The sequence below is a fragment of the Lates calcarifer genome, linkage group LG1, assembly GCF_001640805.2.
Source record: "Lates calcarifer isolate ASB-BC8 linkage group LG1, TLL_Latcal_v3, whole genome shotgun sequence".
Lineage (NCBI taxonomy): Eukaryota > Metazoa > Chordata > Actinopteri > Centropomidae > Lates > Lates calcarifer.
The window spans coordinates 11,420,003-11,446,557 of NC_066833.1; the positions used below are offsets into that span (position 1 = coordinate 11,420,003).

General features: G+C 37.7%; 1 protein-coding gene across 1 annotated transcript in view; it reads left to right on the top strand.

Annotated features, from left to right (window-relative positions):
• lrp1bb (low density lipoprotein receptor-related protein 1Bb) overlaps nucleotides 1-26,555 on the top strand; it is a 204,630-nt gene that overhangs the window by 55,765 nt on the left and 122,310 nt on the right. The window contains exons 3-4 of the mRNA XM_051070155.1: nucleotides 7,826-7,963; nucleotides 25,951-26,070. Coding sequence (XP_050926112.1) covers nucleotides 7,826-7,963; nucleotides 25,951-26,070 — 258 coding nt within the window. The remainder of the gene's footprint in view (nucleotides 1-7,825; nucleotides 7,964-25,950; nucleotides 26,071-26,555) is intronic.

Sequence of the window (26,555 nt, forward strand, 5' to 3'; positions counted from 1 at the left end):
TTGACATGTAAGAAATGTTGCTAATTGCTGTGGAAGCATCATGTGGAACAGTATTGCATCAAGTGAAGATGTTGCTTTCTCAGTAAGATAATGTTGTTGGCTGGTTGACTGTTCAATAGGAAACAGTGTTGGACAGCAGCACCTGAAAGCGTGTCACTTTTACACCATCATGTGGTTGTAGTACCCCTTATATATCACACAGCTGCTGCTGTAAATGAGAACAACTAACAACTAAATTTGGCTGCATCAAAACACAGTAGAACTTCCAGTAGAACAGGACAAAATGGAGGTTTGACAGCTGTGACCACTGCAGCACAGCAGATTGGGAATGATATTCAAACATGTGAAACGAAATTAAATCACTAGGCTGTTTGTTCCTGGTTCAGTAGTCTGACAACAGAAACAGGAAGATAGGCAAATGATGAAACAGTGTAGATGACCAGAGAGGCAATGAGGCAGGAGGAAGGAATGGAGGGCTGACGCTTAATTAAAGTATGATTAAGGTACAGAGCTGTCGCTGCAAATTTATTTATTTATTTATTTTATTTCACTACTGTAGGCTGTATATTGCTGTGAGCTGAATAAAATGCTTAATGTGTTGTCTTCCAGTTTCAGCAATTTCAGACCCATACCCACAAGCCTGCCTGTTGGGGTGGGTGCTCGGTGTCCCGCTGCCTTTGAGGGTTGCACTGATAAACCATTTAGTAGAATAATAAGATGTGTTCTTAAACCAGTTAAATGTGCAAAAAAGCCTGTCTACTGTGTGTCAAAACTATGTTTAGGACTTAAACCCTGCACTGTTGACTGAGACATCTGTCAAATCTCTATTTTATGAACATGAAATCCTCTGACAAAATAAACAATAATCCAACAAAGGTTAAAAACAGCAGCTGTAGTTATTAGCTCCTGTCATGGTGCATCATGAGCTCATATCAGAGGAAAGCTGGATCTCCACTGTGAAAATAAAAAAGGTTTCAGCTCTGGGAAAAGTAAGTTAAAGTGAAATAATTCTTCCAACCACCTCCAGATCTAGTAGCAGGTAATATTTCCAAGACAGAAAAGCCTATAGGTGTGAATGGTGTCTCTTTCTCTAGTTGTGCCGACACGTACTGGCTGCTCTTCATCATGAATAAACAATATCAAATAATTCCCTGACTATTAAATTGGGTTATGGGATGCCAAGTATAGTATATATTTCAGACATTTAAAATTTAGCAGTTAGCTAAAGTCTGGAGTGACCACACTGCTCTGAGAAAAGCAACAGCACAGTTTAGCCTGTTACAGACAACACAGTCAGTGGCTGAATAGTAAAATTTGTTAAATGTTCACTATTACCACATTTGTTTTTGGCCAAATTGTCTGAACTGCATTAGCCTACAATATCTAGTTGTAGTGACTACAGAAATACTAAACTTTAATATGGTTAGGTTTAGCCACTGGCATCACTTTGGTCAAGGTTAGAGAAAGATCATGGCCTGTTTTAATATGGAAAAAAGTTCACAGTGTGTTACTAAACATTTCACCAAAACCATGATCAAGCCTCGGCCTAGCCGCAGGGAAGAGTCAGGATTTGAAGCCCTGCTTTCCAGTGCCACAGACCTGCACTTTGTACATCCATCATTCATCCCAGCCATCCCCTGGTGATTGTGCTGCTGTTAATAAACGTACCACATCATTTTTTTTGATTTCCCAGCCCAAATTTATCCTGCCCGTCTCTGGGTTGAACCTAGTGACTGCTCAGTCATAAGCTCACTTTTTCTAACCTTTATGCCCATGAACATAATCCAAACACCAATTATGCTTGTTATCACAACATAATTGGTAAAACAGTTTTGTACCATATAAATGTTGTTTCTAGGTGACAGAGTAGTTGTTATAGAGGCCACTTTACTCTGAGCGACTGCAGGAATGAGAGGCAGCTGTCTGCCCCTCCCCTCATACTGTAAGCAGTGAACTTTACCCTTCATAGATTGATGAAAAAGCATAAACCATGATAAACTATGATCATAGGACTTCTTCTCCACTTGTTTTTTTTTTTTTTTGGCCACAGCACTTGATGTCACATTAGCCAGAGTGCCACCTATAGACATCACACTGTAACACATAGGTGAAGTCAACATTAGAAAGTAAAACAAGTAGTGATGATTAATTATGAATTTAAATGGCCACATTACATTTACTGATCCCAGTGATGCTGTGTTATTTCATCATTTTGGGGGCTTAACTTATTTTCCGTGTTACACGAGGATTGATGAAAGGGTTCATGTGAATTTTGTCTCTGTCTTGCCTGAGTAGAGAGACTGGTCAGTGAAATGGGGGAACACGACTGGTCTCTGCAAAAAGATAAGGAATTCACAGTGTAGTAACTTACAACGTTTTTCACTAAATGTATTGAAAATAAAACATTTAACCCAATCATAATATGGTTAATAATAAGTTTCTTTCACCTGTGTAGAAACTTTGGAGGTTCTGACTTGTGGAAAATATTGCGTCTATATCGGGGATCAGAAAAATACTGCGAAATGAGCTATTTTGGCTCAGGACATCGTTTCAAATGCCAAGGATGTAAAGGTCACACAGGAAAATAATTCTCTTAAAAAGCCCTGTGTGTTAAGACCACTGTGACTTTTGAAAAGCTCTGGCTGTGATGTCAGTAAAGTCATTGCATTTTAACTGCTCACTTTGTTGCCAAGGAACTGTTTTCTCAAACTTTGGATGACGCATGTTGTTTATCACAAATAGCAAGATAAGTGGTGCTGACATACATCCATCCAAGGATTGTTTGCCTCTGAGATAGGAACACAGAGCTTCGTACAAACAGCACATGTACTCAAATCAAACTAAGATATGGGGGAAATGGCTAGTCAGCAGTCCTGTCACACAGTAGTTATAATGTCATTCATATAATACATTCATATAATATCTTTGCTTTTCATCCGTGATTCAAGTCAAGCAACAACATCACAGAACCAGACTTCTCGTAATCCAAACATCCTCAAGCTTTAAACATGACAACAACAATAACTTCACTACAGTTAGACAACATGAGTTCAGTGTGAGTGAGTTCTTGATGCTTTAGCTCACACACTCACACATACACAGGTACAGGAGAATAACTGATAAATTCATGCTTTTTAAACTTTGTATTTATTCTTCTACACTAGTGGCACAGCACATGAGCTCAGAGAATAATGTCAGCACCTTCTGGTAACATTGTCTCATGGTTTGTGAACTATTCATATGAATTTTGTGAAAATTAACACCACTGAAGCTACTAGGACCAAGTTAACAATGTTTGTCATACAAAAGCCAAGCGCATTAATTACACATATGAATATGCTGTGTTCAACTTTAAGTTTATGCAACTAACTCAAACTAAACCATGCTGACTGTAATAATCACTGCTTATGTTCATTATCTATTTGACAGACAAAAATGTTTGTGTATTGTAAATTTCTCTCTACAGTGTTGTGAAAGTAAAGGGAAACATACAATATATTCTCTTCTACCTATGCAGATGAATTTGTTATGATGTACATATAAGACAGTGTATCAAAAGGCTAGTCATTACTTGCCTACAGGCAAAGGAGCAGCACAGTGCAATGAGTGAAAGCTGTTGCTGTCTCTGCTGTTTCTGACATTTTGACTGAGTTTCAGACTTGCCTAAATGCTTTTGCACTGTCATCATGCTCATGATTATGTGTATATATATATATATATATATATATATATAATGTTGTATTTCTATGGGATATAATGAGTCCCTCTATATAGGAGTTCAAGGAGCTTCCCCTTATTATCTGATATTTTCTTTGAGGAATTCATTATTCCACACAAACTGGCAGTGACTCAGATTAACATGATTATCATAATGAACATAGCTGCTGAAATTCCCCCTTAGAAGCCTCTCATTTTACATTAAATAGAGGTATTAGTTTGGCCCAACAGATTCTTCCTCAGTCACTCCCCAAAGTAGGCAGTTACCATGATTTTTAATTAACATGTTCTACAATCTAAATGCTTGCTAGTGCCCCCTACATGCTACAGTCCTCAAAGTGTTAATGAATAGAAATTTGCTACCTACCAACAGTAGAGCTCAAAATGAAAGGGTAGTGCAAATGATATGAAGAGCAGTACATGAACTGTTGCATCCTCTGGAGATCATGAAAAACACTCTGCTTAGCATCAAAATGTTAGCATTGTTATTTTGAGCATGTTGAACTTAGCATTTAGCTCAAAACGCTGCTGTGTCTAAGCACAACATTTCAGAGTTGCTTTCATGGCTGTAGACTCTTAGTTTTGTTTGTAATAAACACAATGAAAACTGGCATACTAGACAGCTTTGTATTTTTGCAAGTATAAAAAAGCAGTGCAGATCATGCTTAGTCACATCTCCTACAGTATGTGTGATTTTACAGACAAAAAAAGCATTCATTTTTAAAGTCTGAAGATTCTCAGTCATCCAGGTCATAGTTGAGTTGAGAGCAGCTGGACTTGGTTACAGATACTTGAAGATGATTCGCCTCTCATCCAAGTGGCATCTTCAATTCTGACTGACTGGTGGGAAGTCCCAGGTATATAACCTCTGTACATTTGTTTTCAAAGCCATTGATGTCACTTAATTCGTTAGTTACTCCTGGCTGTTATAATGACAGCCGTTAAAGTGGCTGGAGTCACCTCACCTGAGGCCAAGTGTAAGTGACCATCATTTCTGGGGTCACATGAGATCAAGTGTGAATGGCTGTTAAGGAAGGGGTGACAGGGCAGCACTGTAGGTGGAGGATAAGTGGTGTTGTAGACCACTATTTTTCACAGCCTCCTTCACTCCTCTTTCAAACCACCTGTCCTTCAAAATATGTACATTGTTGTCATCAAAGAAGTGTCCCTTATTCTTCAGGTGTAGATAAACTGCTGAGTCTTGACCTGAGGTTCTGGCCCTCCTCTGTTGAACCATGTGTTTGCTTCAGTTTCACTGAAGCTGACTTACTGTACCACTCTAGGCATTCCTTATAATTCTCTTGCTGGAAATGATATTTTAAGTATGAAGCTCATATTCAGTACAATTACAACACAAATATGGAATTGCTTGCAGCCGTGCCAGTAATAAATGTGCAGTATTTAGACTAGATGGGAATGTTTTCTTTTAATTTATAGTTGTGTTGTTGTAAAGTAAGACATTGATAAATATTGATGCGGAATTTAAATGTTTCCTGCTTTGCCTGAATAAGCATATTACACTGTAATTTTTTTTTTTTTTTTTTTTTTTTAGCTTACCAGGGGAACATCTGCCTTCCATTCAAGGTGTTATTATTAAACTGGCATTTAAGTGTGCTTGCCCATTTCATCTCTAGACATTATACATTTATCAAACCATTACTGGGGGACCGCACAGTTTTTACCGAAAATTATTGGAGATTCATATATCAGGAATTACTTAATACAGCAGAGACCTACCATGGTAGTGCACAGTTTATTTGCTTTCTATCTCTCTATCTATCTATCTATCTATCTATCTATCTATCTATCTATCTATCTATCTAGTAAAGCCTTACTTATTTGCCTTATGTTCTCTCATTACCTTTGTGAGCCATTGTGTGTCCACTTTTTTTACAATGAGAGTTAATCTACAGTATATTATTTTATAGTCCCTACACATCCATAAAAATGAATAAATGTAATACATAAAGATTCTGTACTCTACTGCTATAAGTATACATTAATATATAATGAAAATTATTTTTTTTTAGAAGAATAAGGTTGTCATCTCATTTGCTGAAACACTGTGAATTTGGAAGTGCAGTTATAATATACATAACCTTTCAATGCAACACCTAGTAATAATATTGTATATATTTGGCCCTGAAGATGCTCATCTGAGTCAGACTCATCATTACTTGGGAGTTGTAATTACCAGTGGATGGTAAAGCTGTCAGAGGATGTGTTATATGAAAAAGTGGACTATCCTGTATATTCGACTTTGAGCGATCGTCCAACATAATACAGTAGTGGGGGAATTGACAGAGGAATTCTGAGCACCTCAGCCGTTGAGAGACCATCTGTGTACCCCTGCATGACAGATCAGAGCCACTGAATATTCATGCACCATCCTTCCCCTTATCACATTAGATTAGAACCCATGTGGTGAGAAAGCAAGGGGAAAGGCTGACAACACTGTTACGTTGTCAGAGACCCTTACAGCTGTGTGTTAAATGGCACATTTGCCAAATGGACATGTGCTATGTTGTGGCACTGGGTTGAATGTTCTGTAATAGAGTGTCCCTTTAATGTAATGAAGGAAATTTCCCTGTGTATTGTGAAACAAACAACAGTCACACTTTACTTTTAATCCCCCTCCCACTCTAGCATTTATAATCAGTACACAGATATTGATAATGCTTAACACACTGTAATCTAAATATGAATATTTATTAATGTACAGTATTTGTCATCGATTATAACTTTGCTTATGGGAGCATTTTATATTCTCTATGTCATGCATTATCTGTTATCTGTCCACAGGAGTTACAGTTGTTTGTGTACATTAATAAATACTCTCTGCAGTCAAACACAAAGGTCTATCACTTTTAGATGTATATAATAAGATGTATACTTTTCAAGACTATTGGTGATATTTTGAAGCTAGTTCTGTATTTTAAGATTTATGTTTATTATTTTTTAGAATAATGGTCATTTAGAAAGCCAGTTATGCCTCAATAATATATAATTTTAATATCATATGCTCTAGTCCATCTCAAAAGGAGCTGGAAAAGAGAAAGAAATGAAAAAAGAGATGCTTTAAACACATACTGGAGCTCAGCAGATGAGACTACCAGTTTGCTCATGTATGAAATATGAACTCTCAGAGACAAGGTCACTTATATTTGACTTACCTAAATGTGGCATAAAAATAGTATGAATCACTGGGGCTTGAAGAGATGGCCAAGAAATATTCATTAAATACGAAGATATCCTGTCACCCTTTTAAGGCAATAAAATGCTTGGGAGGCGAAACTAATATGAGTCATTATTATGTCAATACAGACACACACCTACTTGTCCACATATCCCCTCTGTAAATCAGTATGGGATGACAGCCCTTTTTGTAATAGCCACATTAATTGCGGCATCCCTTAACTTACAAAGTAGAAATGGATGCAGTGAATAACTAATTGCCCAGTAAAGATGGTCCAAGTGTGCTGGGATGTGAGTTCTTATGGGTGGGAGAACTCCAGGGATTGTTACAGATTCCATCATGTCGGTGATAAATCTTCCCATTAAGTGGCTACAGCGCCACATTGGTAATTGATATCAATGTAGTTGAGGTGGAGATGTGACACATTTACAGTGGTGGTGCAGTGGTCAGCTGTGTTTTATGTGTTCTTGTGGCTGCCACATGAATGAGGGTCATCTATGTGCCTCATGAATCCTTAAACAGCTGCTCTCTGCTGGCAGGGAGAGTCCGGCAGTTTGTTACAAGACTTCACCAGTCCTGCTGGAAAGCAGTGTGGAGAACATCTGTTTTGTGTAAAGAACAATGCTGTGAAGCATAAATACATTTGCATATGCATAGGTTCTCCCTCCGCCTATAAAAGAGTTCATAGTATCAGCACTTTGAGAAGGCACTCAAAAAATACACAATGACAATGAAATATGCAGTTCTTTTTCACATATGGTCTGTTGGTCTCCCACTGTAAGTGCTTCTCCACATGCTCAAGAAAACATTGTTAAAGCTCATTTGGCTTTACACTAAACTGATACAGTATGGATTATTGTTCAAATAAATAGATTTTCAGACTTTTGACACAGTCTTGTTTCTCTGTTTCAGGTGCGCAGGAGGTGGTGATCAGATGTCCCCTCAATCACATACAGTGTATCGGGACCAAAAAATGTATTCATTTCAATAAACTTTGCAATGGGGCTAGAGACTGTGAAGATGGCTACGATGAAGGAGTTCACTGTAGAGGTAAGAGCTGATAATATTTTCATGTCCTGATTCTTTTTGCCTTGGGTTTAGATACATACATAAATTAATAAGTATTCTCATTATCATTGTAATTAATTAGATCATGCTCATCTTATGTGGATTATTAAGATTGTGAAATTTATTTTACCCATTAAATCAGTACTGGATTTCTAAAATATATGGCTATGGAAAATGTTTAATATGTTTTACTAATATGCTTCGCATAATGGGTTAACCCTAACCCTAACCCCCTAACCTTAACCCATTGTTCCAAACTTCAGTATTGTGTAATTTATCATTTGTTACATCTAAACTCAACCATTATTGCTTGATGTTTGGTAATGGAAATGCTAATTCATGACATTGTGGCTTGATCTGACACTTTCTAACTTTTGTGGTTGAACTGGCTGCCAAGGTGACTTTTCATCATCCTTCCTGTCAGAGCAGGCAAGAGACACAGCATGACAGAAACACCAGGTGTTGTGTTGTACACAAGTTTTAGCTGCTGCTCGCATTCTTAGCAACTATAGCAAGCTGCTATGGACACCTGGTTTCTGTGATAAGACAGCATCTGCCTCATGATTGCTCTAGTCTTGGCATAACATTAGCCTCTGTCTGGCAGAAACCACAACCTTTTTTGACCTGTAAGACAGTTAAAGTCATGCTGGGCATTGTCTCAGTGTTAGTGCTAGGTGCAAGGAAATGGCCTCTGATTTAAAGCTGTGAAGAGTCTAAAAGCATGTTTATTGGCACAGAGCAAAAAACTTTTTACACCCCAATGTTTCACCCGAATGCTTGCATTGATTAATTCATTTGGTAGACTGCCTGTGACGAGACAATGGAATTAAATCAATATTGACTGAAGTGGGAAGATACTGTAATAATGTAAACACAAATCATAGTAATACAAAAACATGCCGTCCAAGAATAATTCAAGAGGTCTTCAGAGTGAAGGTTATGCCATTATGTCTTATTTAGAATATTCACAGCTGAAGGAATAAAAGATGTTTTCTTGTTCCTTTTTCCTGGCCGGTGGGGCTCTATAACACTGGCCCAATGGTAGCAGCTGAAAGGAGATGGTGAGAAGGGTCCTGTATGATCACAGTGATCTTCCTAGTAAACTTACCAAAATTGACCAAGTGTACGGTTCAGAAAGTGGTGTGTGAACTGAACCTGTTATCTTACTGGCCTGTCTGATAATATGAGAAAGTTTTGACTTGTGTTTAACAGCAAGGCTATTATATCATCAACGAGTGACCTGTAAAGCAAGGTTAAAACTTCTTTACTGACATTAAAACTCCTTTGCTTCTTCAGTAGGTGCAGCTTTCTTGTAATTTGAATCAGAATATTTTGAAAAAGGACAAAGAGATGTCTATCTCCATTCCAAGATACTGAAATGACTCAACCTGCTTTACCAGCTGCCCTTTCACTCTGAGGGGGTCAAAGAGAGGTTGTGGTGAAGCAGTTCGCCCCTTGCCCCCACAACACAACTCCTTGGTCTTAGTTATTTTGAGCTTTAAGGAGTTTTCCTGTAAGGTTTTGCTGAGGCTGCTCACATATTGTTGGTATTCCACCTGTGAGTCAATGTCAGTCATGTGGGCAACCAGAGCCATATTTCAAAATAACCATTGGGTTAAGTTCATAAATCGCCTCAAATGGATACATCTAGGATAAATTAAGTCTTTACACAACCTGTTTTAGGGCTACATAGAGGCCTGGCATTCAGAGAAACTGTAGTGTAACTGCAGTAGCATGAATTTGTTTCCCTGCTCTGACTACTTTCCAGTTCTGCTGAATTGTTTCTGAGCTACACAACAATGTTCAGGGTTAATACTTTAAGATCTCCAACTAAACAGCAAAGCAGAATAAGAGGTTTGCAACCATGGTTCAAATACAGACTGCGTTCATGTCATGTAAGGTTTAATGAAAATGCAAAATGCCACCTGGGAGAATTGCTCGAGTCAGCCCTGGTAAAACATGCAAGCGTTTTATGCAAGCTCAGATTTCTGGCATTTCTTGTGCTATACTGCAAAATACTAAACTGTACTGTGTGTCAATACAGGCAGGAAAATGGCAGGTAAACCACAGATGCTGGAAGGAAGGTGATAAAAATCAAAATGATCAGCAGCTACAGCTGACTGAAAACAGAAAACACAAAAAAGGAAACACGAGCATTGAAATATTTGTATTGGCGCTGAAACAGGTATGTTAAGTTTTACAATCTTATATTCTTATTCTAATTTGATACTTTTTTGTATTATGGTTTGTTTTCATGAGTTTTTCTTCATGTCTGTATTCTTTCAGTGAGGTTTTTTTTTTACAATGTCAGTATTTCTTCATTATCACTGGTTATAATCTACAGATTGTCAGTGAAAAACACCCAATATAATCCAACAATATATTAAAATAATGTAAGATAACAATAATGTAATTTTATGATGCTGAATTTTATTTTTCTGTGAAATTTTTTCAATGCCAATACAACTTTTTTCCAATACAGATATTTCAATGCCACTGTTTCCCTTTCCAGTTCAGATCTTGTGTTCAATGCCAAATTGTATTTTCAGTGTCAAATTTTTAATGTCACTGTTGTAGCCCCATAGGATGTGTGCTTGGTTATGCTTTTCTGTATTTTTGAGACAAAGCAACAGCAGAAAGACTTACTGGATTCTTCCCCATAAGTAAATCACCTTTTTTTGAGTAAAATAAAATAATAAGATATTTTTCAGTTCTCTTAAACTACAACCACATACTAAAATAATAAATAAAAATAATTCTGCACTGTCGCTTGGCATGTAATTTTTAAATCAATGAGCTATTAATAGCTTTTTTTATATAATTTGATTTTTATATTTGCTGTACAATTTAGCTCTTGGTTTAATACATTTGCTGTTTTTCACAGATGAATCTGAAGCATAAAATGGCTTCACAGATCATGGTTTTCAAGACATTCCTCTGCTCTGTCTTTTTCTCTCCAACTGAAAATGCAACGAGTCCAATGAAGGATGAAGGATAGGTTTACAGGTTTACAACCACCAAACAGGAGATGTACTCCATATTTCATGCTTTCTTCAACACTGAGGACAGCTTTCTGTTGCACTGCATCATTCAGCATTCACAATAGAAATTAGGCTGGCAAATCTGTGCAGAAACCATTTGAGTAATTCATGTTTTCTATTATTAGGGTTCAACCAAGGAATACTATGCAAACTCCAGTTTCCCCATAAAGTTGTGTATTGTTGTAAATTACATTGCCTAAATCCTGTTGCCTTTGACAATTTGAAATTATCATTTACCTTCACCAAAAATAATATTATTGGCTCCATTTGATGTCTATTGCCACGAATAAATAGAATTCTTCACTTCCACTGGGTCACGATTAGTCCTCTTCATAACCTTGCTAAGGCCTTGTATACATCTTGAGATCTATGTTGGCTTCAGCTTCATTGCCTGGTCTTTGACGTTACTGCTGTGCATTTCACTGTGCGTTCAACACTGTCTTAACCTTTGAACCCTTGAATTGTAGACCTTTGTTCTTGTCTGTCCAATGTCATTTCATGCATCCTTTGTCAGTTAATGGCTAACACCCCTGTGTTCTAAATTACTTTAAAAAGCACTATCTGTTGTGTAAGACTGTGTGATCTGCATGCTAACAATCTACCTTGTAATCCAACCCTGCATTTAGCTGCTCTGAAAGCTTCCTAGCCTAAAGCTGTAAAAGGATTTATTCTTACTCAAAGAATAAATTAATCATGTATAAAATATGAATTTGACATAATTTTAATGATAACACATGGTGTGTCTGAGCCTGTGTGGTGCTAACCTTCTGCTTAAGTTCACTCAGGGACACATACTGTACACTGTATGCTTCGTCCCACACGGACAGACTAAACTCATTGGGAAGCAGGAGAAATTGAGGTCACCAAAGAGAAGTTTTAGGCAACCAGCTGGGTCTCTTACAAAACTTTTTTTCCCCTCTCTTTCCTGCCCACCTCTTATGAATATACATGCTGAATATCCCGAGAGGCCTTGATATGAAGGTGCCCAGATGGAAAACCACCAAACTCTTTTCGTTCACCTTCAGGAGACTTGCTCATTCTTAATCACATGCTCATGGCTGTGCTGTGGGATCTCTGAAGTCTCTACTGCTTGCATTGAGTAAGACAAATGTCAGACTTAAATATACATAATTCAGCTTCAGATTTCATATGTTATCTTTTGGGCAGTCCCAGAAACTGAACACAAGCAAATGTCTTCCAAATGAACATGGTGGGAAAAAAGCAACTGCTCAGAGCTGCTTAGAAACTGAATTTAGAGACTTTGTCAACCTGTATGGCATTAGGTTGCTCCTTTATTTAAAAATAAATGTTTTATTCCAATGCTAGGCTTAATCCATGTTTACTTATTGTTTTCACTTTTGCACCAAGATGTGTTCAGTGTTACACCATATCATGTACCACTGTTGCATTTGGGAAAATATTCTGGTTAATATAACAATCACCATCTTTATCTTTACCAAATAAAGTATCAGTTTTTGTAATGGGGACAAACCATAATGACAAAATTTAAACATAAATATAAATATTTGTCAGAACTTAGTTCTTGGGTTTGCATTTTTTCTGTTGTGAAGAAGTGCTGGAAGGTTGCTTGAGACTGACATGAACATTTACAGCAGTGTCATCAAAGATCACTGTTAGATTGATGTAAACTCAACACCATCACATTTCTGTCTCAAAGTCAGTGTCGGCTATGCAGCCTTGACTAAATATAATACAGGAACTTACATAACTGGATGATAAAATTCAGTGATATTTCGATATGCTGTTCCTCATAGTCTCACTTACTGTTTGAGAATTGCCCTCAAATTATAAATTATTATAATTATACAAATTATTTTTATGCAGATTGTTTTTTGTGAAGCTTGTTCAGACAGCTGGAATCACTGCAAAATTCACATTTGATTCAACTACTGTATATATATCCAGAGCCCTACTCTAATATAGTGTTGTGTTTAAGCTGTTACACATGTGGCTCTCTCTCTCTCAATGCCAATGAAAGAGCTGCTTCACTGCTCACAATACAGCTATAGCTGCCACAGTTACTGCTGGTGCTTACTATTCCATTTCATCCCCCTGAAGGCTCTGATTCTGCGTTCTCCCCCAGTAGGGAAGATTGTTGCTCTCTGATCTCTCTCCTCTCTCTTTATTCTAAGCTTTTGAGTGTGTTTTCTCTGGGAAAAATTGATCAGTGTTAAGTATAAGCTGTCTAATATCTGCTCTTAAATTTGTTTAATGTGAGCTGTCTAAGTTAACTATAATTTTCTTTGTGTGCTTCTACAATTCTTAAAATATGCATTTTAACCCTTTCCATCCCACTGTTTAAATCAGGCTTCCATGCAAGAATGCATGAAACCGCCTTTCTAACTCCCTGTCCTATATGGTACATTAACCTTCTTAGACAGAGAGTGTGAAGGTCTTGGCTTTTATGGTGTTGTTGTGAGCATAAGCTGATAATGGCACTAAATGGCACCATTATCGGCCTTATGATCTTGCAAACTTTGAAAATAAAGGGGGAAATAGAGGCAAACAATTTCAGGAGGTGAAAGACATTTCTTTCTCTGCATGATTTCAAAAACTTACTGATGCCACACACATACCTGTGCTTACCAAGTCTAAACGTTCGGCTCTTACACATTACCTCTGTTGTTATGGGTGAACTGCATAACAACAATACTACACAAAAGGTACAAATATTAAGATAAATACTAAACAAAAAAAAAAATCTCATGCACCAGAAGGAGATTTAAGGGTTGGCTGGAACCAGTGCAGTAGCACTTCTCTTCAGTCTGGTAGGTGACAATAATCCCAACAGTTATCCACAAGCCTAATGGAGCATTGGCATTTGCCACTAGCACAATTTCTCTTTGCTCAAACTTTCTTTTGCTTCTGTTTTTGGCATTCTCATATAAATAGAAGATATTAACTTACCCATCCTTACCAAAAGAGTTCAGATATATACACTGGCATAGTTATTATCTTGTCTGAAGATTCCTGACTAAAAATATTAATGTTAAGTAGAAGCAGGGGGTTGGAGTCAATGGATCACAGTCATTTGCGTCATTTGAAGCTGTTGTCAAATAGCAGTAATTAAGGGTTTCGTCTATTTTACATATGTCTGCAAGTAGATTTTTGCCGTCCGTAGTTTATCATTTACCCAAAGTGAAGGATCCTTGCAGCATTCAAATTAACCTCTCCCATGCTCCTCCATAATGTGAAGCATTGGGAGGATTAAAGATCCACTTCATGTCCTTTTGCTGCATGGCCTTTTTTAGTCTTGTTTTGATTCCATGCCTTGATGATTCCTTTAATTTTCTTTCTGGTGAGGCAAAGTTAGTTTCATTGTCAGATCTTAACTGGCTGATTTGCCCTCTCCTGCAGATGTAGTGTCTGAGTGCATTGATGGAGGAATCTGTGTCAAGGGAACAGCATGACATGTCAAAATAATGCATAAACTGCTTGTCCTCCATGGACACTGCTGATTTTTCTTTAGTCATTTTTCTTTAGTTACTTTCACTCATCCTGAAATTCATCACTGAAATTTGATGAGTGGAAATCTGTCTGCTGTGCAACTGTAGTCACTAAGAAGCCATCCTAAACACCCATCCTAGCCTTATTTTAACAGCAGGTTGTCCATCATCTCAACTGCTTATCACTTTCCAGGGCTGAAGTACTAGGTGCATCAGTTCCAAACAGAAATCCAATATCTGCAATTTAATTCAAATTTCATCTCTTTTTGGTAATCCTTCAGGCTCTCTCATGTAGGAGTTTGTTAGTCTTCTTCCAGGGTTGCCACCTCTAGTCCAGAAATTCTGCCAAGAGTAACACTTCTCTTGCCCTAGGATTTCCAAGATGATCCTGGCTTTCTTTGCTTTAGCATTTAGTTGCTTATGAAGACCCTCTGTACAAAAGGTGGCAGCACTTCCTCAGTCCAAGGCGAAAGTGTACATTTTAATGTTCTTGTTACCAGTTGACAGGTAGACCTGAACCAGCACAGTTGCCAGTGACTGGCTTTCACTGGCTCCATTATGGGAAGGTTTCTCTAAAGAAACTAGTGTTCACTCATAGCTCACTAATTGCTTCAGTGCAGGGCTTGTCAACTTCAGGAGCTTTCTTTTTCTCAAGTTGCAAGATGGTTGGGTGTTTCAGTGAACAAATGTTATAGCAGAGCATTTTCCCACAGTACTTGCTTAAAGTGATCTTCGTTCACACACCTAAAGCAAATTGGTTTTTAAAAAGATAAACTTCTCTTCATGATTTCTCTCAATCAGCTCTTTACAATATACAGCAAGGTCCTTTTCACAGTACAGACACAACTTGTTTTTGTGCTGTTGTGATTGCTGCTATTATGTTGGGTCAGGTTTCACTTTGAGAACCTTTCTCCTATGTTCCTTGGTCAAGATGTCATGTATAGTCCCAAACCAAGGGTTAAAGGCAATGTTTTTTTTTGCCTTTCAATGAAGAAAGGCAACTCTTGGTGCTTGAAATAAAGCTTCAAAACATCAGCTTGGCCTCCTCCCTTACAGAGCAAGTTTCATTTTAAAACCCCCCGCTTCAGTAATCAATGCTGCCCTCTGGGCTCCAGCTGTGCATCTCTCTGGTGATGCAGAGGAAGATTCATTATGTATGTTACTTAAACTTGTAGCTTTGCTTAATATTACAGCAGAAACAACAGAACCTTGGTCATCTAGATTTTCCAAAGCGCTCTGCTGCTGTCTTTGAAGCAGTTCACAAAACAAACTTTATGGCTGTATAAATTCACTAATCAAGTAATTAATGGTATCAAATAGCTGCTGTATAATCTCTTGATCATCATATCCCACCATTAGTGATTTAGTCATGTTAAGTTCTCTTTCATGCCCCTTGTGTGAAGATTTGCTTTCCTCACATACCTCTGCAAATTTGCTGCTCCTGGTTGACATTGTTTGTAGGACTCATTAGCAGTATCCAATATAGTAACTGATAACTGTGTAAGTCCATCGACTTCAGATGTTTGCTTTTCAGCCTTTTGTAAAGTCATAAGAACACATGAAACAAACTTTCCAACTCACTGTCCTATATGGTATATCAGTTACTTTGACAGATGGTGCTGATTTAAGGTCTGTTGGCTTGTTATGGTGCTGTTGCAAGCATACAGCTCATGTGTTAAAGCACAGAAGGGGACAAAAAATTCTATGCACTTTGTACAACTTGATACAGGATTAATAGGCTCATGAAAGGGGTTACCAGTGACGTCGACTGAAATTTCAAAAGGTGGAGAAAAAAACAGATGTTTCAATGTCTAATTTCTTAGACAAACTTAGAAGCTCTGAATTAGCATCTCCATGATTAAAGTGCTTCGTAGGAGCTTGTACTGTCAGTCTGTGAAGCTGACGTTTATGTTTGCTTAAGCAGCCACAGTATAGAGCTGCCAACAGCATCATTAGATGTCATGAGAGACATGATGGGCCAGCAGTTTATGATTGGCTAAGTATTCAGCTGTCAATAGATAACATATATACTGTATTGTCATGGTTATTACACAACATGTATTTCTTAATGAATGTGTGCTAAATTGGTCAATATTCCTACAAAACCAGGCAAAGCTACTTAGAGGTTAACCCTTCTGAGGAGGGAGGAACTCAGCAAGAAGCATTATTTATTTATTTATTTTGTTTATGCATAAACAACAAACTGTAAGTTGGAGCTTAACTCCGATTCAGCTGTTTTGTTAAAGTCACCAACCCATATAAGATTGCACTTAGTGTTCTAGTGCTGGTGGTAAAATCTGAGTCCTATAAATGTATGAACAAGCATGGTCACATATTGCTTTCTAGAGAATATAGTGGCTTGTGGTCATATATTTGATTGGATATTCATTGTCAGCCTGTGCCAGTCTCACTCACTCCAACAGAAAGTCCTGTGAATGTTGTTGAATGTTACAGTGATGAGGTGCAGCAGCCTCTTCCAGGTCTCTAATATATTTAATTCCAAATTATATGGATCTGACTTTTACACAGCAATGATTTCTATGTCATTCCACAACTTGTCAAAGGCAATGTGTTTGCCCTCTGTGGAGAACACACTGATTTAAGCTGTTTGAGGAATTGAATTATAGTTGTCTTCCAAGTACACTGGCTGAAAAGTAGCGGGAAAAAAAAATCTAATTACTGATGTAGAAGTGAGAAAGTATTGTCTCTTAGTTCATCGTCTTTGGTAAACACAGACCATAATTATATTCTAATAGTTTCTGACTGACTTTTAATACTGAAAATAATACAGGAAACAATAGTGTACACTTTTTTTTTGTTATGATGTAGCCTCTGAAAAATAAACAATATCAAACATGTACCTTCCCTCCCACCCTCTGTTTCTGAACAACATTCAATTCTCTCACTTGATTAACTTTTCATGACAACATCTCAAACAAACAAACAAACACAGGGTGAAGGAGCCTGTGATAAGTGATACTCTTGTTCCAAACTGACTGGCCATGAATATAGCTCAGTATTTTTATTTTGTGTGTGTGTGTGTGTGTGTGTGTGTGTGTGTGTGTGTGTGTGTGTGTGTGTGTGTGTTTCTCAGTAGGTTGAAAATGTGCTGCCAAGAGACTGTAGACTGTAACATATTAGCATATTTATTAAATTTTTGCCCTTCTAATGGATGGAACATTTGCAGTAAGTAGTCAAAGTGATCGGTTTCCTCTCTCCAGTGCTACACTGGAATGTACTATGCTTTTAGTGTGTTATTCTACCTCACTGCTGTCACTTTACCAGGGAAGATGAGATTGTAATTAAATTGTAATTTTAAAGTGTTTTATTTCTTACTCCAGCTTGTGATGCAAATACATCTGATGATTTGAAGGTGATTTCTGAAACATTAAAGTATTACATGTATTAAATTCATCTAATTTTAAATTCTGTGTCAGATTTTGCTTTGCTGTTTGAGAAGTTGAAGTTCCCAAGTCTTGTTATTCTGGTTACACTGGTTACAATTGACTGCCAGGCCACACTACACACACAAACAACAGCAGACACTGGCAATCAATATTTCATGCATCTTACTTTGTTGTTCCACAGTCTGGAAAGATATTGTCACTCATATCATTACTTTCCCTAATATGAGGAAACAATCTGGTGTCATCAAATCCTATTACAGCGGATTTCCTTCCTCAGGAGTGGTTAGAATTAAAATTTCATTGTTTGCTGGAAGATTTCTACACCCACACCCATGATGTTTCTTCCAATATTTAAGGGCATGTCAGAAGCCTGGCTGTGCACCAGTTCTCAAATCCCTCAGCAAATTGTGCTTTGAGGGATTAACAACATTTACTGTCACATTTGAGCCCTAGTTTGAGCTACAGGATTACAAATTTTGAAAAGAACATGTATATGCACATGTAGCTTTCCATTTCTTGGGAAAATTATACCTTCTAGACCATCCGGACAACTCAGTGTCATATCAAAGCTGACATACTTAAGCTTCTCAGATAACTCCTTTAAGACTTATCAATAAATTGTGTCACTGCTATCAAAGCACATCTTATAGAAATAGTATTTCCCTGCACTCACTTCTTGAATGTTTGAACTCCAGAGAATATATGACCCAATTTCATCATTGTGGAATCAATCTTATCTTTCTTGCCACCCAGAGGATACCAACCACGGCAACAGACCCTCTAATTTATGGGTGTAAATTTCACTCATTAAAGGTCCTTGCACCAGACATTGGTGTGCCTTCTCTGTTGGGTTTGCATCTTAATTTGGTTCCACATTGAATACAGCCTTTGACTCAAACAGAGTTTTGGGGAAAGGCTGGCTATTCACAGACAAAGGCCATAGTCATCCCCAAAGGGAAACCATAATTAGGCCAGATGGGGCAATCTGACTGTTAGCCTTGGGTTAGTCTTTTCTTTCCCATGGTGAGGCTTCTTGTTTGGATTGGCAAAGGAACAGTGGCTCACTCACCATTTATGCTCTGCCATCTGTGTGGTTGAATGTGGAAGGTCTGAGCAACTTCTGCTCAAGTGGTCTGCTAGTTGTGTGACTTTCTGTTGGCGTGATGCTGTGGAGTGAATTTTATGTCCCAAATTACAGAAACTCAATTCTCCTGTAGTTTTTTTTTTTTTTAATAAAAACTTAAAAAAACTGGAAACTGAATTAGTTATACTTTTCCATTTATTAAAAAAATGTATGCTTTTTCACACACATCCCAGTAATAAATACAGCCAGTGTTTACAGCCAGTCAAATGCAATCTAATTTCTGGAAAATGGTCACAAACCATGGCATTGTTGGTTGCCATGGAAACCAAGTAGTCACTGACTCACTTCATACTTGTTCCTATCTACCTCAGTCGCATTATAGTCCTATACAGCTTACAAACATTGATACAGCACGTTTTTTCCCTCTTTCTGTACATGTCGCTTTATTTACTCTTTCAAATGTGCGGAACATTTGCTCAGTCCGCTCCCTCTTGTTGCTGAAGCAAAGCAAAGTAACACGAAGATAACTGATTTTGTGGTAATCATCTGTCCATGTATCCAGAGTGATTGCTATCAGTTGAGAAGTAAAATCTTGTGAGCTGGAGAAATGCAAAGTGTACCTAATAAGTGGCCGGTGAGTGTACAGGTGTGAAGACCCTATTGGTCGCTTAAATCTTACCATTGTCACACATTCCACCCCATTAACTATCACATGTACTATGTCCTTTTCTCTACTGAGCTCATTCTCGACTGAAAGTTTAAGTCCAAGTTTATGTCTCTTTCTGCATCCTTATCTATTAGACCTTAGTTACCCCAGCAACGGAAAGGAGATGTCTCTCCAGATGTCCATGGTCAGTCATAGTTTGGGCTAAACAGTAGGCCATTGTAATACACTGTAGAGGGCTAGGACCTGAACTAATTGGAGTAAATATATATCTCTCAGATCAGTAGCTCCATTCTCAGTTCTGGACCAATGATGAATTGTGGAGGCAGAGGTTGTGTCATTCACACAAAAATCATGGTGTGTTAGACTTGATAAAATTTCACTGGTTTAGTTGTTTAAAAACTGTGTACAGTTTATTTCAACTGCTGCCTACCCACATCCATGCTTGTACTCATGCATTAATATTATCATATTTTTCATTCGTTACACATAATTTTCACAGGTACCTAACCCAATGTAGGACTCTGGCAGTGATTCCTCCCACAAGACTGTATATTTTAATTTACAATAATAAGTACTTCTTGGCAGCTGCAAAGCCCAGAGGTGTGTTTGCTCATGTTAGCTGTGTCTCACTTGTGGTCAGTGTAAAACACCAGACTTCAGATGTCACAATTGAGGGTAGTCCTGTAACCTCAGCACTAATTTACCTTGTGAATCAAATGGCATGGAGTAATGTGTGGCATCATGGGGAAACATGCAACTTCAGCTACACAGCTGTGTGTGGTTGTTGGAACTTAAGTAATATTACAAACAACTTTTACATTTACAATCAGCTGGAAACCCTTGGAGAACAGTAATGTAATGGTGCTATTGCTTCAGAAAAATACATAGAATTAAAATATTAATTTTTTTGTTATTACAGTTTTTACCCTAGTAGGTAAGATCAAAACAAATACTTATTTATTTCAGTTTGAGGTATTGATGTTTTTTTTTGTTTGTTTGTTTGTTTGTTTGTTTTTTTTGGTTATGTAATTGTATGTGATGGTATACTTACCATTGTCTATATGCTGTAATTGTACAGTATCTGTACTCTAAATTGTCTAAATCTCTCTAATGTGAAAGCCCTGACCTAATGGTTTGTGTTAATTTAAACACAGCATATGCTCTGCCAGAGATATATTGATAATGCAGCTTTCAGATACTGATTTCACTGTTAATTTGAGGGAATTACAACTCTCAGAACCCCAACAACCTCCTCTGCGCTTTGCATATTGTAACCATCCATTTTTTTAAACAAGGCATAATGTGAAAACAGATGGAATTAATTTTTTGCAACTGCTAAAATCATTCTGTTGATACATCTGATTATAGCAAATTACACTGCAGTAGACTGCAAATTAGACTGGGTTTGCTGTTGTGAATGCACATGCAGCTGTGCTTCAAACTGAGTAACATTTGACCGCATATTTAAGTAATTCAAACATTTTACATATCTGCATTTTCTACATTGTGAACGAAGTATTGGATGGCGAGGCTCATATTGTTTACTGTTTTATATCTTGTTTGTTCAGCAGCTCATGAATATTTCTGCATGTGCTCTGAACTTCAGCAGTCACTTCTTTGAAGATGCAGTCATTATACTTTTAGGAGAAAATAATTGAACATATAAACGCACTGTTTCTCAACTCACAACAAATCATAATTCAAGTGTACTCTTTCCTTGCCAGTGTGTCTTTCATAAGTGAATTGTCCCTTGCATTTGCAGGGACTATATTGTAGAGAGCAGAAGTCATCTATCAGATAAGTTTCAAAATGTATTTCTCATTAATGCCAGCATTTATTAATATTAAGCAAGAAATTACAGATGACAGAAAACAAAAAGCTTTTTTTAAGTACACAGAGCATATCATTTCAACACAACACATAGTATATTTGCAGAACATAGTATCAAGTCTACTACATACACTTGTGTATCAACTCATGTTCTCAGAGGCAGCTCTGCATAGCTCTAGATATGTGAGAAGCATCAACCAGGCTCAGTGGCAGATACACAATCCCTGCAGCTTTCATTTGCCAAGAGGGAAAGCTGATCATCTGGCATCTTTGAGCAGATATAAGGATTAGCTTTGAATTTCTTCAGCCCGACATGTAGTCATTTTGCATACTGCTTCACAACAGGGAAGCTTGCAAGTTACTGTTCCATGCGATGAATAATAATACATAGGTCATGGGGTCCACAGGCAAGCTTTAGAACAAGCAAACAGGGATGGCTGGATCAGCGTCAGTTTTTGACCCACCTGACAAGGGCTGACACATTTTTGAAAATGTACCCACAACCTCAAAAACCTTACCAGCAAACATTTTGAATTCACTGTGGTGTGCGATATGTAATATTTTCATTCACAACAACAACCCTGTATGTGACTATTACACAGCCTGTAGTCTGTTTTTGCCCACTTCTGTTAATTCCTGTCCTGCCTCTGGTCTGTGTGAGAATTCAAACACTACTGACCTACAGTTTATTTTCAGTTAGCAGAGAGAGTACAGTTTCAAAATGCAGCTTTCTTGTAGACCCTTACTGAAAATTCACCATAACGACCAGCCAGCCATGGTTTTTCTTTGATTTGATTGACATACAGTACTTTCAAAGTGTATGACAGTCAGAGGGGGCAGCAAAAGTCTTTTGTACTGAACCATTCAAACACTAATGTGTCAGAAATATTGCTGCCAATGACAATGTATCTACCCAAGGGAGATGTAATTCTGGTTATTATCAACTTGAGCCTTTTACTACTACTACTTTTATGATGGCTGATTATATTCACTATTTTGTTATTTCAGTTTAGAGCTTTGCATTGTTCCACTTTGCTAAGAATGCTGCTCTGAAGTCCATCCAAATATGTCCACTGCAGTATCACTCCATATAACCCAAAAATCCAACAAAAACACATCCTTGTCTTCTGAATGAGTTAGATGTGAATGTTTTGCTTTCATAGCTTGGTGCTCATATTCACAGAAAATGATGGTTTGAAGGCAGCATCAGATAGAGTGACCTGTGTGATATTTAGCTCACACTTAAAATAGTCTATAGTACCGTTAACTGAAGTTACCACTGTTCAGCCATGACATTCATGTCATTTTGGCCTTCATGTCAAGGCTCGGAAAGAAACCCTCATTATTAGCAGCAGTTACAGAGTAGCGCATAACTCAGACCCAGCTTGGCCCTATAGAAAGAGCAAACTCAGTCTGAATTGCAGTGTGTATTCTCATCTGGAGTCAATTAATTTCTCTGGCAAAAAATGAGAGCTATATGGCAGTACAGAAGTAGGTACTCAGTTATCTTAGGCTATCAACAGAATACCCTTGTATCACCTTCTAGACTTTTGCAAGTGGGTTCAGAGAAAACCTCTTTGCATTCTGAGTAAACATGGACTGAGATAAGTCCCCCATCCACTTAAATGTTTGTTGTTACTTGAATAAAAACATAATCTGGCCAGCATTACAAATACTGCAAAGCCTGTAAGCCAGTGAGGATTTGTTGGATATGAACATGTTTAAGAACATAGCCATTTTGGAACTGTTAGACCCTCACTAACCTTTCTGACTTGTTTGGTGTTTAAAAAACTCTTTTCTAGTAAAGATGTTACCTTGTCTTCACGCCATGACTTAAGATCTGTCTTGGTGGGAGTAAAAATGACTGCGAAAATCTCTCCAATTTTATGTGCAATTTAAAGCTAGGGTAGTTCCAGCAGTGCATAAGCTCTTTTGACATTACAAACAACAGTGGTATTTCACACTGAGCATGAGCAGCATACACGTCTTTACAGGTTTGAAATCATTCAGAAAAATGTGATTTCTTTTGATAAACTGACTCTCACATGAGAATGATTACAGTTTGTTTCAAGCACAACAGTACACAGGGCTTTTATTTCCAGTTATGATCAGTTGCTGATACTGAACTGTAGCTCAAAAACTTCCATTGTTATGAATAATGTAATTTATATAAAAATGGATCCATTTATGTTTGAATGAAAAAGAAAATGTGTACTTGAATTTTCATGGAACAAAAATATATGTGTTTCTCAAAACTCTGTTTAGTTTGTACATGACTGTGTTCTTTATAACAATAAGATTTATTCTAACTGAGGAAGCACTCAATTTCATTATACAGTGCAAATGTGGAATGACGATGAAGTTCTATTCTATTCTATTCGTATTCGTTCAGATGAGAGGTGAAATGTCTTCAAGAAACCTAAAATAAGTCCAGCTGCCTTCAACTCTAGCACTTAAAACTACCACAAACTGGATGACTGAGAACCTACACAGACCAGATTTATTCTAGTATCATGAAAACATTTATTCTCATTATTACTTGTACTGATGATTTTGTGTATGCCTTGGTGTGGAATCTTGTTTTTCCAGCTACCTAGTGTGTTTAAACTTCAGTCTGCAACTTTGGATAAATTCCTGGACATTTATAGTGTAGTAAAATTTCTACCTGACAGTTGCATTTTTTTTAAGTAATGGAGTGTAGAATAGCCTCAGAAGCATTTATGTCAACAACATATCTTTTACTCACAGAAAAGCAATGCCATGCCTTTTTGATATAGTTTGTTTCCATGTTCTCAAATTTATTGAGCTCCAGCTCTTTGCCACCCCAGAATCATTTCACCACTATGAGCCAGTGAGGAGTATTATTAAATATCCAAGCAGTCTCTCTCTGGTCATTGAGGACCAAAGGCTACGAGGCTTTTACCATTTTAATACTTCTGTGTTTGCTTGCCCTCTATCAGCTCAAAAAATAGCCTGCCCCAAAATGAAAATTCAGTCATTTTCCACTCAACCCTCTGTCAGTCAAAATGCCTCTGAGGGCTATATGAAAACCAAATACACATAAAGTTCACCCCTGTAGTTCCATTTCAGCCTGCTCTGAAGCTGTTAAAGGTAACAGGGTTATTGTTTTACACCCTGCATATTTGAATATCAGTAACAGTACTTTGTACACACTTCACTGGAGTTTAGGCTTACACAGTTATGAGTAGCTTAGAACTATTTCTCTAGTTTTATCAAAAGCTCTTTAAGATCTTAATATAGATTAACAACAGTAAAGAGGTGTAGTTGTGTGTATGTATTTGTCAGAATGTTTCATGCCTAGGTCTGGCTTGTTAGTCAACAGTCACAGGCCATATTTCTATGCTATATTCTTGTTTCCCTTCACCATGATTATTGGTTGACATATTGCTCTCCAACAGGCATTCACTGAGATTTATATATTACTCTCCAAACAATCTGACTGTACCATCCATCTTAATGTGTCCGTGGGCTAGCAAGCAGTTGAGATACTATAATAAAAAACAGACTTCTGATAACTCTGTAAGTGTTTAAATGTGTCTGATCCATTGACAACTCCAACTTTTGTAGAATCAAAACCAAAGACTGTTTTCATTCAGAAAGTAATGATAACTGTCATTCAGTTCCCATTATGCTGCTGAATTTAAATACACCCTGTCAAGAAATGATTACGTCTGCTGCTGCAGCATTTCACAGTGTCTTGAAATGGTTAGCACAGGAAAGACCAAGGATAATCAATGCAAGCCTTTATCTTTTGGGCTGTAAATTGACATTAATTAATGTTCAGCACTCGTATATCAATCTTTGCACAATTAAAGCTTTGTTTTGAGGTTTATGCTTTCTATTGTGCCATTTATTCTGCTGAACATTCATCATGTCGAAATTAGCTGTTCTTTGTCCCTTTCTTTTTCAAGATTAGTGCTATGAGCATCATCACCAATCACAACATTCAGAAAATACAGGGGAAATGACAGTGTTGGCACTTCCTGAGAGCTGCTAATGGTGAATCAATGTGTCAAATGATAAAACCATAAAATGGTAAATAGGTTTTAATCCACCGATATTAGAGGTCTTGTATAGCTGGGTCACAATTTATATGGAAATTCTGAAATTAGTCATTTACAATTTACAGTAACGGACAACTTTTTACTCCCCACCTGTCTATGATTTCAGACACAATTTCTTTATTTTCACACATAAAAACATAAACATTGTTACATCATTTTTACTGTATTTCCTTGAGGTGAATCATAAAAACTTGGCTAAAGGCATTTTCAAACTTGTGATGAACACCTGAAATTTTTTGCCATATGACAAGGGAGCAGTTGAGACTGAAAGAGCCAAGACAAGTGGAAAATCAAAGAGTAATTTCCCAAATCAAAAATCATTTCCCATTCCACCTACCCTTTCATACCCTTTTCCTCCAATCCTCACTTTCTCCCTTTCCCCCTGCAGAGCTCCTGTCAGCCTGCCACGAGCTCCGGTGCCGCTACGGCTGCGTCATGACGAGAAACGGCACCTTCTGTTTCTGCGCTGACGGCTTTGAGGTCGGCGAGGACGGGACAAGCTGCAGAGGTAGGATTCTGCGGCGCTGGTGGGGGCCTCCTGCCATGGAGCCCTCCCCACTTTTCCTCCCTTTTCCCCACACTGATCTCTCCTTTTGCCCTCAGCCAGACTTCCTTCAGATGAATAAGCAGGAGGTGCTGGGTATATGAGAACCATCTGTCTGCAGGCAGGGCCTCATATACAGTGGATTACACCCCTAACACACAGGCATACACACACATATTGCATACACAGTACTCAGTTTCTTTGTCTCTTTCTCTTCTACTTTATTCTCTTCTTATGAGCCACAGGCCTGGTCTCTGACAGCCAGTGAGGAAGACAGGATTTTTCTGTCAAAGGTGCCTCTAGAGCTGTAGTGTCTTACTTGGACTTGCACATACCCTATACCAATGGCATGGCATAAAATTTCATAATTGTGTTGGAGGCAGAGGTTTAACAAAGTAGCAATGCATCCTGAATTTGATCCTGTTTGCAGAAGACATGAGAGAGTGGTT